At 37.7% G+C, this 17425-nt stretch overlaps 2 protein-coding genes across 3 annotated transcripts in view; one reads left to right on the top strand and one right to left on the bottom strand.

Annotated features, from left to right (window-relative positions):
• Positions 1–17425, top strand: part of LOC129447986 (serum paraoxonase/arylesterase 2) — a 315340-nt gene that overhangs the window by 295260 nt on the left and 2655 nt on the right. For both annotated transcript variants that reach the window (XM_073872111.1, XM_073872110.1), the window contains exons 2-5: positions 16185–16280; positions 16470–16540; positions 16772–16827; positions 17223–17388. In XM_073872111.1, coding sequence (XP_073728212.1) covers positions 16204–16280; positions 16470–16540; positions 16772–16827; positions 17223–17388 — 370 coding nt within the window. In that variant the 5' untranslated portion in view covers positions 16185–16203. The remainder of the gene's footprint in view (positions 1–16184; positions 16281–16469; positions 16541–16771; positions 16828–17222; positions 17389–17425) is intronic.
• On the bottom strand, positions 875–12927 carry ywhabl (tyrosine 3-monooxygenase/tryptophan 5-monooxygenase activation protein, beta polypeptide like). The gene is made up of 6 exons (XM_055209993.2): positions 12768–12927; positions 10927–11232; positions 6357–6480; positions 2307–2470; positions 2128–2223; positions 875–1927 (listed from the first exon to the last, which is right to left on the bottom strand). The coding sequence occupies exons 2-6, from the start codon at positions 11218–11220 to the stop codon at positions 1868–1870; spliced, it is 738 nt and encodes a 245-aa protein (XP_055065968.2). The 5' UTR covers positions 11221–11232; positions 12768–12927; the 3' UTR covers positions 875–1867.

Genomic DNA, 17425 nt, shown 5'->3' with positions numbered 1-17425 from the left:
CACACACACACAAACAGACACACACAAAGGTATGACTGCCACAGAGAGTATTTTTTACAGAATTCGGCAAAAAACAGCCACAGATGCAAAACAAAGATGTAAAATGCTCACACAGGTGTGTGTTCACGCAAACACACACACACACACATACATTCAATCAAATTTCTGTGGCATTTTTGTAAACACAGACATTTCAAAATACATCAAAAACTACAAAATAATTCTACTATTTGAAATAATATTTATTTTTAATGTCCTTTTTAATGTTTATATAAACATAAATTCACAAAACGTTTCACTAAAGTATTGATGTTGTGCAGTTGGCCACACACAGTAAAATGAATGGGCATCTGCTGGTCGAAATGATTTATTTCCTAAACTAATTCTTTTTTTTTTCTAAACACTAAATGGCCAAATTTAACACAGAACATCTAGATCAATATCTAAAAACAATTTAAATCAAATTTGGATAATTTATATCAATTTTTCATTAAACAAATTGATATTTTTCAGGCAAGGTAATGGTGTAGTTGAGGTGGTAAACAGGTACAAAAGTACTTCATTTCTCCCAAAACACAGCATTAATGTATAGATGGGAAGTAAACAAAAAAAGATATATTATTTATATATTATCTATATATTTTTTGTTATCACTCTTTTAATCTAAGGAACTGTAACATGTACAGGAAAATAGGGTCTTATGAGGGTTAAATAAATAGTTTTCAGATCAGAAATGTCTTGTTACCATTAACTTGTTTCCCTACTTATCCTGATGATAGATTATAATTTCTTAAAGGTTTAAAGTATCTGATTTACATGTAAAGTTTACACATCCTTGCATGTTATTTAGAAACAAGACACATTGCAAAAACCGTGTGTTAAATTATTTTTTATTCCACGTACATGAAATTACATATTTTCCCTCCAAATAACATTTATGCTTGGGTGTTCTGTATGAAAACTCCAGAGACATGACACAAAGCTAGCCAGCCCGACAGTATCCCCATATCCTCCCCATGTTAACTACTTCATAGCCACATGCAATTTAGGCAAGTATAAAAAAAACGAAAGGAAAACTGAAAAACAAAACAAATAAAAACAAATAATTACTGGAATAAGTATTAACTAAATCACACTGATATTTCCTACTGCTCTGCTTGTACAGTCATACGGTAACAGTATCAAGCTTATGTGCTCTTTGTTCTTAGGGTTCACTTTACCTCGTAATTAATAGGGAATGGGTAAATGCCATATGCAGGGCACCGAATGCCTGGAATAAAAAAAAACTCAAAAAGTGACAAGAAATGGAATGTATTTTTAGCCCATGATTTTACAGGACGTGTGAGATAGCAGTTTACTGTATGACTTGTTGCTGCATCTTTCCTAGCTACAGACTAGCGCTGCTTTCTCCACTAAAGCAAGGACTCTTTGTAACGCTGTCGCTAACCTGCAGGCATACATAATGACAATGGCAAATGCACAGACAAGGAGATTTACATACAGTATATGAAAAACAAAGGATTTTGACTTGCAACTTTGCATGAGCCGGGTACTTTACCTTACTCTCTTTCAACCTAATGCGGCAACCTAGCACTCCCGTGAAGAAAACAAGGCTAACAGTAGACAAACCTTGGTCCCGTCCCATGTCCTGCCCCCTAAAGCCCTCCCACCCACTATTTATCCCCATCCGCCCACCTCCCATTACACAAATCCTTAGGAAAAAAAATCCCACAATGAAAGGGAAGGAAGAAAGCAAGGAAGGAAGGCGCAAGAGTAGTAGAACTAAAAGAGACAGAAGTTCATTATGAGGTGGTCTCAGTGTTGACGGTGAGCTGGAACGATGGTAGTTGAATAACAGGGGAAAAACTCAGTTTTCCCGCCCCTCATCGGGCTCATCACCGTCTCCCTGGTTATCTGAAGTCCACAGCTGAAAGAAAAAACAGATTAAGTCTCTTCATCACACATCTGTCTTGGTTCACTACAGTGATATGATGGTTTTCTCCAAATGTGTATTTAGCATTACATTTCTGGACTAGATGACCCAAAACACATTTTAATAGAAAACACCTTAGAGGACGTCTTAATGTTAAGATGCTGTTATTTAAACTGCTAGCAGAGAGAACTCAGTGTCAAGTTGTCCCGCAGTAGCTGCATGATCAATGTGCTGTCTTTGTATGACTCTTCATTCAGCGAATCAAGCTCTGCAATGGCCTCATCAAATGCCTACAGGAAACAAAAATGATGTGTTATATGGGGTTACATGAGGGCATTCACAACGTAATTGTGGGTAATGCTTTTAGTCTTACCGTTTTGGCAAGCTTACAGGCCTGGTCAGGTGAGTTGAGAATCTCATAGTAGAATACAGAGAAGTTAAGGGCTAAGCCAAGACGAATGGGATGTGTGGGCTGCATCTCTGCCTTACTGATTTCAAAGGCATCATTGTAGGCCTTCTGTGAATTTGCAATGATACCTGAAGACACACAGAGGAAAATGTATGAGTATAATTTTACTTATAAAGGATTTTATAAAAAGTATGTAACAGTTCTACCAATTTAAATGGAAAAGCGACATTATTATACTCTGCATAACAGCACTGAAACACTTGATTGTTTGTTGGTATTACTCAATGCAACTACGCTTGACTTTGGTTTCTTTTAGAACTAGTTTAGTTGACAAAATACAAATAAACTAAATAGTTTGCCGTACTGTGTCTAAAAGGTGTGTAACTCTAGATTTGGGTCTTAATTGAATTATTTCTACAGCAATAACACTGGCTGCCTATAAATATCTCTTAGATAAAGATTTAAAAATTCATTCATTTGTGTTGTTATTCAGATCAAAAGCATCATTGCAAGTGTAATACTGTCTATTTAAAATATATGAAAGAATAAAGCAATTGGGTGCAATTAAAAAGATTTAAAAGCTGAGTATTGTACAGTGGGTGAGCTGCCATAACTGCTCTAAATTTGTGAAATAACATTTACCACTAGGGGGCATTTAATCATAACTTTTACACTTCCACTGGGGGGCATTAAAGGACAACATTTGCACTTGAGAATCTATGAGAATTTGCACTAGAAGGCACTGTGAGGGTGAAACTAGAACATGCTAATGGGAAACTATTCTACTCTTAGGGAAAATAAGGAGAACAGACAACACCAAGTTTACAGTCAGCATCTAGCTATTTCATTCAACCAAATACAATTTAATATATTTAAACAGCGCCTTGATGACATTAAATGCTGAAACTAAAATATAAATGAGTTTTCTTTATGCTAAATAAGTGCTGACATCCTGAGCAGGGTGGCAATATTTTACTTTAAATAAGCAAAATATCAAAAAGTTTGGGATGTCTCTATTTTCTAACTAAAAGTTATCACACAAAGCATTTTAACATTCATTCCCACTTTAGGATGCAAGTCTATGCTCTCTTTATACTATGTTCCCTTTGACTAAATAGACATGAGGAGCCACATTGAGGTTTCATCTCTTTCATTCAGTGGCCATCGCTGTTTGATATAGGGGTGGGCGATAAACCGGTAGACATAATTAACCAGTAGAAATTTGTCAACCAGTAGAGATTTTGGACTACCGTTTCTACCGAGGTTACGCCCCCACGTCACGCTCCTGTGCACGCGAAAACGTAACGTTTGTACACGTATTTAAGCACTGCAGTTTTAAAACAAGTTATTTTAAGCCATTGAAACACAGACAACAGATCTGTATGCGTGCGTTCTTTCTGTGTGTAAGGGCCGGTTCACACCGGCTGCGTGGGGTGTGCGTCTCAGCTGCGTAGCGTGTCCGTTTTTATTTAGGCTCCCATGTTAGCAGGTTTGACAGTTCACACCGCCTGCATGACACGCACGTCTCAGACGCGGCTCGAGCTGCTCCGAAAACGCGTGCATGCTAGGAATAGGACCGACGCCTATTTTTCACGCCACACACAAGCGTTTTGGAAGCGTTTCCAGGCAAAATATGTCACCTATAGCAACAGCAGCACGTCAGGCACGCTTCTGGTATATACAGACACAGAAAACGGGACGCAGCCGCCACGCAACTGACATGCAACAGATACGCCACGCAGCCGGTGTGAACCGGCCCCCAGCAGGTTTGACAGTTCACACCGCCTGCATGACACGCACGTCTCAGTCGCGGCTTGAGCCGCTCCGAAAATGCGTGCATGCTAGGAATATGACCGACGCCTATTTTTCATGACACACGCAAGCATCTTGGAAGCATTTCCAGGCAAAATATATGTCACCTATAGCAACAGCAGCAGGCATGCTTTTGGTATGTACAGACACAGAAAACGCGACGCAGCCGTCACACAACAGACATGCAACAGATACGCCACCGAGCCGGTGTGAATCGGCCCTAAGGAACATGCAAGTCACGCAACTGCTGCTCTTTCTGTCTGTGAGTAGCGCGCAAAGTAAACAGCTAAAAGAGAAAGCGCATGTGTAACAGCGTATTGGATCCGGACAATTGGTCTTAAAGGGGAAGTTACCTAATTTTGCTCCTGTCTGTCACTCGTGTTAATCAAACAGCATTGAGAGAAAATCTCTCACTGCTCCTGATTAAATCACTTTTCTACCTTAAATAAAAATATATATAGGCCTATACATACATACATACATACATAATTATTTATTATCATTCTTATATCATTGACTGTTTATCTTCAGAGAGCATGAGTTTTGTTTGTTTTTATCTTCTTTCTATGCTTGTTTGTGTTTTTTTGTGGCAATTATGAACATTTCTATGGTATTAAAGATTTACACCTTATTAAAACATTAAAAAACTCTACTGTGATACATATCGTTATCATGATATAAAATGAATCCTATCGTGATTTTGGTCATATCGCCCACCCCTAGTTGGATATAACCACTCAAAACTAATAACACACAGTAATCCGGTTACTGCAAATTACTTTGAGAGGTACAGTTTAATATTACACAAAAAAATTATATAAATATGTCTTTTAATAACATATGGCATTATATAACATATAATTTAACCAATTATCGCAATCGTGACATTTAAACGTCTTAAACCCAAAAATAAATGGGTTTTCCTTGTGGAAGGTCTGCATTTGTTACAAATAAGCAAATACAATATTTCAAATAAATATATCTTACTTATAAGGTAAATAGCAGTGTAATAAGCAGGATAATGTATAGGCAGTCGGTTGGTATTGCGAAATAAGTCTGATCACACTGTCGGGGTTTATTTCAGCGATAACAACCACCTGCCTATAAGTTATCTCTTACATAAGCATTTAAAAATCCATTCATTTGTGCTGTTTGTGGAAAGCACTATCTAGTGGAAACTTAAGCATTTTCTAATGGACCTCCTGAGCTTCTGACTGCATTGCTTTTACAAGCTTAATAAATGAAATTAGAAAACCAACGTCCTCCAGATCTCTTAACCCTATAGCGAGCAAAAGATTTTCTGTCATGGATTATGTAAAAACTACTTGTCAATCTGACGTGTTAGTTTAGCAATATAGTACGGATCACAAATCATAGATTTGAGATAGATGATTTCTAAATGGACATTCATTTTATATATAAAAGAATTAAGAGAATTCCATTTTGATAAGGCAGAACAGAAATCCATCAGGCTGTGCATTTCAAGCTTCACCCACACGTGGGCTCTCATTCATTTGTAATGTGGGTGGACTCACATGTCTGCACCTGTTCCAATGAAGGAAGGAAATCTGACTGTTAACCGTTTCCTTTGCAGATCTGAAGTCCCTCTTTTTCCTTCTCTTTATCCCAGAATCCTAGAACCACGCCCTAAAAGCTTGTCAACCTCCTGGCACAGGAAGTCAGACACAGGATTCTTCCTGTTATGCAAACTCTGACCCTGTTCCTTTCTGACACGAATATGACAGAGACAATAGAGAACAAACCACATTGAGGTTTGTCTTGAACCAAATTAAGCAGTTATGCCTGGTAAGTATCAATCCAATACAGAACCTTTAGCACTGCGCGATATTCTGATTATTGCCTTTTTGGTGGATTTACTCTTGAATTAGTCATTCAGATTTTTATGAATGGGCCTTAACTGTTAAAAAAATCCTCTTTAGAGATTTCCACCCCCCTCCCCACTTCCTCTCAAGTTTGGCTTCGTGTCAACAGTTTGCGGAAATGGTTACATTTTTAGCAGAAGTTTGTCTGTTCGTGGCCAGTGAAGGGGATGTCAATATTCACTACAACAGATGTGAAAGCAACTCAAACTTGCCCAAATTCCTACATGATTACCTAACCTACACAGTAAACCATATTTAAGCATGTAAGAAGCTGGAAATGAACATAACCCACTCACAACCCCATTACGTAGAGACTTACTGTTCTTTTCCTCTCCATTAGCCACCTCTGCTAAGTAGCGATAGTAATCGCCTTTCATTTTCATATAGAAGACTTTACTTTCAGCCGGGGTTGCCTTTGGTATGAGGTACTTGTCCAGAAGGACCTGTAACAAAAGATACATTATACATTATGCAACAAACAAACATATATTAGCACGTTTTTTATGTCCAGTTTATTGCGAGGATGTGTGTTTAAGGGAAAACAGGGAAGCGTTCAGAGCATCACACAAAACCAATAGTCGAGATAGAGAGATAAGATACAAAGTTCTGCAAAACTGGTTTGACTACACGCTGTTACAAAAAAAAGAGGTTTAGGTGAAACAGTAGCTGCGAAACCCCAGCATGCCATTAAAAGTAAACAAAAAGCCCCTTCCTTAATTCTGGAATTTCAGCATTCTGGGCATTTCTACACAACGACCTATGATTGCCATTGGGGGTTACAGAAGACTGAGAGTTGGTTGCAAAACTGTTTTTCTAGTTATGATGATGCAAAGCATATAAAAGTGTCCTGGGATTAACCTCGGATCATATCAAGGAGAAATCCGACAGATTACGAAACATCCACATCTCTGCACCATTCTTTAGCGCTTCTATACCAATGAGGGGGAAGGGGAAAAAAGGAACATGGACTACATCGTGTGAGGCATCGCTTGGGAAGTAGGTCATTGAGCTTGCTGGGCTCGTTCACAGTTCGACTGGCCTGATTGTTGCTGAACAGAACCATGGGGTTGTCATTGCAATGCATTTACATTTACGCATTTGGCAGATGCTTTTATCTGAACTGACTTGCGGTGCATATATTATATTAAGATACACATTTTATCAGTATGGGTTTCCTGGGTTCAAACCCATGACCTTTTGGCTCTTAAACTTAAAAGCCCTAAAATGCAGAACTGAAATATGAAGACTTATAAAGACTTAATGGTTACAGATGTGAATGTTTTGTAATGACACCGGTCTGTGGCCTTGATGTGATCCAAGGCAAACCCAGGACACCTCCTATATACCTTGCATCATCAAAACCAGGAAAACAGTCTAGAGACTTTTTTGTAAATTATTGGGTGATTCTTAAAGGAACAATAAGTAGGATTTACCCCCACTAGTGGTGAAATTGTATTTTGCATTCAAACGAATAGTGCTCTCTAGCGCCTCGCTTTTCCAAATGCGTGTTGCAACTACGGTAGCCGTAGTATGTAATCAATGATCTCCTTGTCCATTTCAGCTGGTTAACATGTTCTGAATGAAAAAACGTTGTGGAAACGCATCGGTAGGCTAGTGCTTTTTGTCCCTCTTTGCTATTATAGTTTATCAATACAATGGAACGACATGGAAGCCTCCTTGGTCTTACCCGTTCAATGTAAGTAAAGAGAAGAAATTCTAAGCTTACAAAGAAAAGTCAGATCACTGGCAGAGGTAATTTGACACAAACGAGGACATATTTATGATTAAAGACATTAATTTTGAGTAATAAAACACTTAAAACCCTACTTATTGTCCCTTTAAGTCACGTTATGAACCAATGACCTCACTTGTGCATGCACATATGAGCAACTCATAGCTGACAGATAGACAGTTATGGTTTTGCATAACCATCTGCCTACCCATCCTCTCCACAACAAGTACAGACTTGTAGACGGGAGATTACAACAGCTTGAGTCAGATGAGTTCATTCTGTTATTTATTTTATGAGTGACAATAAAGCGTGACTTTCCCGCCAACTGCAACATACTTCCCTTTTTAAATCAGTGGGAACACCACCCAATATAGAACCATCCAGGACACTAGCAATGTACTAACGTGCTTTAAAGGTGAGAAACAGCTTTTACCATTCATGCTTCATCATGAATATTAGCCCACCTCAACAATAGCTTCACTGAAAGAGTCAAGATCTTTGGTAACATAACACTGAACGACCGAACATTACCTTACGTGATAGGAATTTACCCTATGGCATCACACTCGCTGCATTCCTGTGCTAAAGTGCTGATTGTACAATTTTCTGCTTCTTTAGCCTTAACAGAGCCCTGCATGACACTAGCCCAAAAAAATAAGAGCTCAGCTGCTCTCATTATGGGATTATAGAGAGGTGACTCAACCTGTGCAGCCCTACAGCCCCTTTCATGCTATGCCCACACAACGTGAATTTATTCCCTCCTCTCAAACAATGTTAATCTGACTCAGGTTGCCGTGACCATGGCCTCATGTGAGCTCATGACGTGATGGGCGATGAAGATGGATAAGAAAACAAATAATGCCAAATGACATCACAGCCCTTGAATCAATGTCAGGTTGAGTGTCTTGTTCAAGTATAGAATGAGGACATAAATCGAGAACGAAGATTTCACTGGTGGGGGTTTTCCTCCACCAAATTTTGGGCTGCCTCCAGCTCTCAGTATGTGTCTTTGTCATACGTCTTCATGAACAATCATTGATCTCATTGGATTGTCATTTGTAACTAGTTGGGCTACACACTTTTGTGTGTGGATACGGCTGGCCGAGGTATAAATTGCATCCACAACTTATGCGAAGTATTCAACTATGCCCACAGACACATTGCAGAGTTTAGGCTCTCATATGTTCTTTGGAAACCTCTTTACTTCCCACGTCTCATTACAGTCTCTCATCTCACACCCAAGTGGCTGCTAAAAGCTAATTACACAGCTCTTTGGAATACTTGATTCAGATTGGTCAGTCGCAACATTCAAAGGTTTGTTCTCCTCCGATAATAACCCATAAATCTGATAACACATCACTCATCTGGGTACTGTGAGTCATCTTAAACGATACTACACGTTTAATGGATCACTCTGCTCATTGTTTCTCATGACAGGTTTGAATTTGTTACAAATAAGCTATTTAAAAAAATATTTTGCATTTAATTATTTACTCTTGGCAAGTAGCTTCACGTTGAGGTCCCGAACACACTGCCTGGGTGTATTCGGTGATGATAACTGGCTAAATATACATTATCCTTTCCTTGGTGCCCATGTTCTTTCAGATTTTGGCCAGAGTCTCAGACTGTGGTGCTCATGGGACACATGACATTTTGATTTATGGCTTATAGAGATAAAATTGACTTATGGATCAAGTTTCCTGTGATGTTGGCTGGTAAAAGGCCTTTTTAAAAGTACACATACTTCAGCCAAATGTTTGTACCTCACTGTTGTAATGTCATAAATAAGGCTGTCATAAATTAACATTCAAGACACTAAGAGACAACACAATATGTTGTCAACTTTTGCTAGTTGACACAGGGATATACGCTGGAAAAAAAGAACTCTTACTTGTTATTTTTGTCTTGGTTTCAGTTTCTTGATGAATATAAAATTTAAGCGAATTTGTGCTTAAAACAAGCAAAAAATCTGCCAATACAATAAGAAAAGTGTTTATGAAAAAAGTAAACTTATTAGTTAAAGGGGCCATGGCACAAGACTTTTTTAAGATGTCAAATAAATCTTTGGTGTCCCCAGAGCACATATGTGAAGTTTTAGCTCAAAATACCATATCAATAATTTATTATAGCATGTTAAAATTGCCACTTTGTAGGTGTGTGCAAAAATGTGGCGTTTTGGGTGTGTCCTTTAAAATGCAAATGAGTTGATGAAATTCAAACACTGATCACAATGATGGTGGTTTGTTGCAATTAAAACTCATTTGTGCTTTTCTCTGCACTAAATGGCAGTGCTGTGATTGGATAGTGCAGATTAAGGGGTTGTATTATAATAAGAGCTCCTTATGACATTATAAAGAGAGCCAAATTTCAACTACCTATTTTTTCATGTGCTTGTAGAGAATGGTTTACCAAAACGAAGTTACTGGGTTGATTTTTTTTTCTAGGTTGATAGAAGCACTGGGAACCCAATCATAGCACTTAAACATGGAAAAAGTCAGATTTTCATGCCATGGTCCCTTTAACTAATTGTTCTTATTCCATTGGCAGATTGTTTTGCTCGTTTTAAGCACTAATTTACTTAAAGTTTATATTTTTTGTCTAAAAACTAGACTTATTTTCCTAGGTCATTTTGCTCATCGAGAAAATAGAATTTTAAGATTTTTTTTAACTGAAAACAAGACAAAATTACTAAGTAAGAAAGTCATTTTTGCTGTGTATCTCAAGTGTATGGTAAGTATACAGAAACCTAGTAACACAAATTGAATTCAGCATTCATTCAAATCTACATAAAACAGCTAATTAACAAGGTTAATATAAAGACTTGAAAAGTTTAATCGACTCTAACCCCTTTAAATCTGTCATCATCAAAAAGCGCTTTAACATACAATACATGTCATGAGGAGAAGACACAAGCGCATGCATTAAAACAAATGAGATCAGGTTTGGACTAATAAGCTTGGCTGACAGAGGTCCTTGCTCATGATGAGTAATTAAGACAAGAATTATTAACCAACATTACCCACCAAGGATTTTGCTATTCGAATTTATTTAGGGACATACAGAAACTCTGTGATGTACATCTGGGACATCAGGGCAAATGCTTCACACTTCAGACTAAAATTCAATTCGTTTTGAAGCATGAAACAGAGATTCTTACCAGGACATCATTGCAGATTTCTTTCAACTCCTTCTCGATCTTTTCCCGATATTCCTTCACCATCTGCTGTTTCTTGTCGCTGCTCTCCGTCTTCTGCTCGATGCTGGAGACAACTCTCCAGGAGGAACGACGGGCTCCCACCACATTCTTGTAAGCCACAGAGAGCAGGTTGCGTTCCTCATTAGACAGTTCAAGGTCACCCTCGGTGACGGTCTTCATAGCTGCTGCCATATCATCATAACGCTCAGCCTGCTCGGCCAGCTTGGCTTTCTGCACTAGCTCGCTCTTGTCCATGGCTGCTCAGTGCTAAGAAGAAAGAGTCAGATTTTAGGGTTACAAAATATAAGAGACACCGATTCCCTACAACAGCTAAATTATTTTTAAAACCCATAAAAACAAGTTTTGTAGACTTCTTTTCCTGGAATGCAAGCAAAAATATGGATGACTCAATGTACTAAACTGATTTTTATATCATATTTTCTGATGTAGTCAACAGCAGCACACAAATAAATCAATTATCTGTCATCTGCTGGGACCACACAGATGCCAGATTCCTCTGACAGCCTATAAAGATAAGTAATAGCTTAGACATTCAGATCATTCCATTTCTGAGAACCATTACTGTCATATAAAGTATGCAAAGGATATAGGGGTAAAAAGTGAACGCTAAAAAAAAAAACAAGCACACTTAACAGTTAGATATTATCAAAGTGTTGTCAGGTGCCAGTATTACACAAAACAATCTGAGCTAGCCCACAAGTTTTTGCCCTCCTGGGTGGCATTACACTGCGAGGAAATATGCGGATGTGCTTTACCAGCCAGCCACGCCCAGTTCCCATAGTTACCCGTGTACACGCTTTTCACATTACGTTGGTGTATTGCTAGTACGGAGGTCGGAGAAAAATTTAAACATCAGTATTTAATGCATAAACTGAAAATCTTAAAGTGCATTGGGTGCCGATCAACAACACAAGGGGCTTCTGACTTGTTTAATCTACAATATATGCACCAGCACCGACTAAATTCAGCAGAAAAACGCAGTGTGGCAAATGTGTTACAAATTTCACCATAATATATTGGATTAAATTATCGATTATTTCGCGTTAAACCAAGTTAGCTTGTTGGCTAAGCGTTGTGTAGCCAGGTCTGCCCTGCCCAACGTCATGGTCGACTGACCTCACAGTCAAGAAACATGCGGCTACTCGCTGTAATCTATTATATACAAAACCACCATGTCGTTTTGAATTTATTTACACGTTTGTGTGGTTACAGGACTGGACTATAAACAATTAGATGGTGCTGATTGAAAGACTGCTAAATGCTTGAAATAAATGAAAGCTCGTCTGATATTATCAACCAAATGACCCAAAACAATCGAATATTAGTAAAGTTTGTTTGATGCAAGGTTAAAGATTAGACATAACGTTACATAAATTTGGCTAACTTACATTGGTGGACGTATTGAGAGCTAAAGCTCTGGCACGTTTTCACACTGTGCCGAAATGTTCACTTGCACTACTTCACGAGGACAAACATAGATTGCTACTGATGATCAAACAAAGTAACGTTAATATCTAAAGGCATGTCTTAAAACGTTTGAAATCATGCATTTCAAATGTATAATCGACCACATAAGTTAACCCACCAACAGCAGGAAACAAAAAGGGGCGGCCTAGATATGCCAAGCGAAAGCTTATTGTTCATTTTGAACACGTTAGCATCATCAGCTAGTCAAGTTTCTCGCCGTGTATCGCCATTTAAATCTCCGCGAATAAAACGCGATTCTACTCTATTGCACTAAACGAGAAGCCCGCCATTTATCCCGACCTTTATCGTCTTACCTGAGTGTTAGGGAAACGATGGTCCTGTCGGAGCTAAGCTAACCGCGGCTCACAGCTGATTCTCACGGGCTGTCGGGCTAATCCACGGGGTTTCCTTCCAATCAGACCAGCCCCAGGAGCCGAGACAAGGCTGGGCCATGTGACGTCAACGGTAACCAAGACGACAGCTGACTTCACGTTGCCTGTGATTACACGAGAGCCAAATGTGAGATTCAGCGGTGCACCATTTTCCCTCCACTTTTTATTTCCATGTCCTCAGCCTTGCCTTTAACACCGCTAAACTGTATTACAAAGGTTTAAGTTAATATCAGTTCACAACACTGTTTTGGCCCCCAAATATGATAAACCTTTTGTGAGGGACCCCCCTCCCACCTAAAATATAGCTATATATATATATATATATAGAGAGAGAGAGAGAGAGAGAGAGAGAGAGAGAGAGAGAGAGAGAGAGAGCGCAATATGTATTATTTTATGTATAGCAAATATGTAACTGGTTACAATTAGAGTAATGCTGGATTTATAAACATGAAGAGATACAATGTATTTCATCAACTTTGACAATATATTTTATAGTGGCTTTGCAAGGAATCATGCCTTATAAAACCCAGTAAGTGAGATAAGGCATAAAGAAATGAGAGATAAACACCTAATAAATAAAAAATTTGAAAATTTCCTAGGGACCTTATAGAACCTCCTGGAGGCCCCCTGGAGGCCCCCTGATAACCTCTGGTCTAGAATACTTGATTCTGATTGGCCAGTTGTGACATTCGAAGGTCTGTTATTCTCGATAACGACGGTACTCATATGTTTAAAGGTGCAGTGTGTAAATTTTAGCACCATCTAATGGTGAGGTTGCGAATTGCAATCAACGGCTCAGTCCACTGCTCACCCCTCGCTTTTGAAACACATAGGGAAGCTATGGTAGCCGGCACCGGACAAACATGTCATCGTCGGAGACAAATTAGTAAAAAAATGTGTTTGTTAAGGGCTTCTGTAGAAAAATGGCGGCACAAAATGGCGACTTCCATGTAAGGGGACCCTCTGTGTATGTAGATAAAAACGTCTCATTCTAAACATAATGATTCATTATGAAAGGTCTTTATACACCCCTGATAATATAGTTTTGTATATTATTTTGCATTTCTGTCAAGAGATCCTTCTAAAAATTACACACTGCACCTTTAATGTATGACTCCACTGTCTACTATCTTGTGTCAGGTTTCTAAGTAATTGTTTATATAAAAATTTAAAACTATTTGGTAATAAACTATTTTTATCAATATTTTGTTTCCAGTAATTTATTCAAGTGGCAAGTACCAATGTATTAAGCGAGAACCCCCCAGTTGTTGTCGCAAAATAATCTAGGGTTATTTCGCGATAACAACCGACTGGATGTCCATTATCCTTTACTTACATTTTTTCCCTATTCATTTGAGCTGCATTTTGAACTTCATGTAAAGACCCTTACTTGAATGTATATCAACCAAAATATAAAATATAGTGTCAGTATGTACTCATTTATTATTTTGTGGTATCAGTTGGAATATACCTAAAGTTTGAATTGGACTTGTTCATCCTATGGAACAGATGCTTGACATTATCAAGCCTGTGAAGAGTCTTTCATAGGCAAAATTAGAACACAGAGGACACTCACAGAGAACACAGAGCTTTCTTGGTAGAAGAGGAGCTATTTCTGCACTACTCCAGTTTGTTTCCATGGGGAAATGAGTCTATTTTCTACACTGTCACATGTCCTCCCATCATATATTCAGTAACCTATTTCAAAACTCTGTATTATTGGTATGCAAGTTCAGTTCACAGTGGGACCAATACACATGTGCAATTGTATTGCACTAGGAAATTCAGCAACAGTTTCACTCAAATGTAAATCTGAAGGGTGATTCAAGTTTGCTGTATGACTAGTAGGGCAGGTTTTTTGTTTTTCTAAAGCCACACCCCAGTGGTCAGAGCAGGGTGGTGAGAATCATTTGCTTTTGTAAGTATTCCATGGCTACAGTACTGTGGTTCACACACTCTCAGTCAAGTCAAAGTTGTGAGCATACAGAAGAAACTATGCAGTCAGGAATGACAAAATGTAATATGTGGTTCATGTAAAAGCTGGGTAGGCTCTTTGTTTAATTTACAAGAGAAATATTTTTTTTCATTTCAAACACATATATTACATATATTATAGTGCCAAAGAGTGCATATTATTGATTCCAAATGTATACATATCTACAGACCTAAATGGTATACAGTATGTCCTTTTTAAAAGGTACTGCCCCTTTTTTTGACATTTTTTTACACATTCGTCACTAAAAATGATGAGTTTAACTACCGATCACAAATCTCAAGATTACAAATCATAAATCGTAGTTGCTAAATTCTTTGAATCAGTGACACAAATGATTTACTCAACTCTCAGCTACGTTTACATGGACACGTTTTGCCTCAATCGTTCTGAAATAATTTAGATTGATATATCCTGACATAGCATTTGCATGAACACTAATGTGTATAAAAATGCATGAAAATAATCTGAATAAAAGTGACATTTTGTAACATTACATTAAACATCAGCATGGTGTTGTGTCATCCTTAAAACTTTTATGTGAAGAATTGATGAAGGCACACATGTGTTGTGTTAACAGCAGTGTTGAAGGCCTATGTGATGGTAGTGTAAAATATTTGTGAGATGCCATGGCACCTAGAAATAAGTATGGGGCCATTTTTATGATTTTTTGCAGTGTGGCAGTATGTTGTTGTGCAGATTTTAGATATCTATAACAGTAAAAAACGTGATCCTTATCTGTGAGGATGATGTTTCACAACGTTTTTACATCATTTTCAACCTTTCGATCCAAATACCACATATGCAGTTGTTTAAAACAGAATCAAAGAATGACTCATTTACTTATCATTCAGTTTTTTCAGTTTTGCACTTTGCAATGATGTAGGCTATTTATGAGACACTGATTATATGCATCATAAACAAATCAAATGAATTGTGTAATTTCCTAATAAGCAGATATGGAAGTGCTGTAAAATTGTCCTGCTTTAGAGATTTGTCATAACCTGACACCCCTTACTGAATTTGCCTTTTAAAACTTTATTACACAAGAAAGTAAAAATAATAAATCCTAACTGTGTCATTTACTTTAATTAGAATACAAAAACCCAATAGTGCCGACTGGTGGCCAATAAGAAGTACTAAAATTGATTTGCAAATTATAAATAACCATAAACAAAATAATAAATATGTAAAAAAACCCTGGAGAAATATGCACTTGTAAAATTACATGGCATGTTTAAGAACATTTAAATGACAAAAATGATAAATGCCGCCAAAAACAACAATGTCTGTTAGGGTTAATGTTGCCCATGCGCACTAAACGTTATGAGTGTGAAGCCAAGTGCAGTGCTAAAGTTCAACAACATGGGGAAGTTAGCGGTACTCTCGCTTGTTGCTGTAGCTATTTCAGTTTTGATCGGTGAAAGACTCATAACTTTAAGGTTGGTTAACTGTTTGTTAACTTTCTTTTAAGAAAACGCGTGCTTACGGTTTTCTAAAAAAAAAAAGCTAAAGTTGTTTACTTCCACTATATGCTGCATCTGATCTTTACATTTTATTAGCAGTGTGGTCATAAAAAAGCAGGTGAAAGATTGTGGATATTTATGTATCGTTTTTAATGATCTCCACAGGCACTTGACACTTTCTTCTAGAGCACTAACTCAGAACTACCTGCCCAACTGCCACCTAATAGAGGGCATAGGTAAGTTAAACACACTTGCTGCATTTCTGGCCAGCCTTCAAATACTGGACTGAATTTGCAGCAAATGTCAAGTGTTATATTAATGTTATTTCTGATCCTTCGTAAACAAAGTTTTTAAAACGAGGGTCGACGACAATGAAAGGGCGTTTTTGATCAGCCTGACTGTCTAATTGAAAACATATTGACATGAAGCATTTAAAACGTCACACTGCTATAATGTTGTTTTTACAGAGTTTGGGGCTGAGGATATCACCATACTTGAAGATGGATTGGCCTTTCTGAGCACTGTATGTTATAATAAAAATTGAAATATACACATAAAACTCATAAATCTGATCTTAGCAACTGTTATTTGTACTGAGTACAACAGAATAGGTATAAACTCTATACATATATTTGAATACAACAAAGCTATAGTGCCTTTATAGGTTAAGAGGAATGCTTTATTTAATTAAGTTTTCCCAAAACACTAAATAGCAACAAAAAGCACTACACCAAACACTTTACCATACACTGGTTTTAACTGTCAAAAAAAGTAAGAGCATAGAGATAAAACATAATCTTGGGACTTAAAAGTTTTACCTTGAACAAAAGCATACTGTGTCTTAAAGCCCACTTAAAACGCTCCTAGGTTAATATTCAAACAATAGCAATGTAATTGTATTTTTATGTACATACCTAGGGCTTGAAGTTTCCAGGATTACCCTCTTATTCAGATGATCCTGGAAAGATCTATACTCTAGATCTCTTGGATTCTGGACAAAATATTCAAGCACTGAGCATCAAGGGAGAATTTGATGAAGATTCTTTCAATCCACATGGAATAAGCGTGTACACAGATGACAAAGGTTTGTATGCTATAAGTGTGCTCCTGTAGCTCAGTGT

This window comes from Misgurnus anguillicaudatus, chromosome 10 (genome assembly GCF_027580225.2).
Source record: "Misgurnus anguillicaudatus chromosome 10, ASM2758022v2, whole genome shotgun sequence".
Taxonomy (NCBI): domain Eukaryota; kingdom Metazoa; phylum Chordata; class Actinopteri; order Cypriniformes; family Cobitidae; genus Misgurnus; species Misgurnus anguillicaudatus.
The sequence above is the reverse complement of the archived record's forward strand: the minus strand, read 5'-3'. Positions and strand labels throughout refer to the sequence as shown.

What these genes read in the sequence shown, in the direction of transcription:
- ywhabl (XM_055209993.2), bottom strand. Translation starts at nt 11,220, where the DNA reads ATGGACAAGAGCGAGCTAGTGCAGAAAGCCAAGCTGGCCGAGCAGGCT. An exon ending in AAATCTGCAATGATGTCCTG is followed by an intron (nt 6,481 to 10,926) that starts GTAAGAATCTCT and finishes CTTTTGTTACAG; the next exon opens with GTCCTTCTGGACAAGTACCT. An exon ending in CCTGTAAGCTTGCCAAAACG is followed by an intron (nt 2,224 to 2,306) that starts GTAAGACTAAAA and finishes TGTTTCCTGTAG; the next exon opens with GCATTTGATGAGGCCATTGC.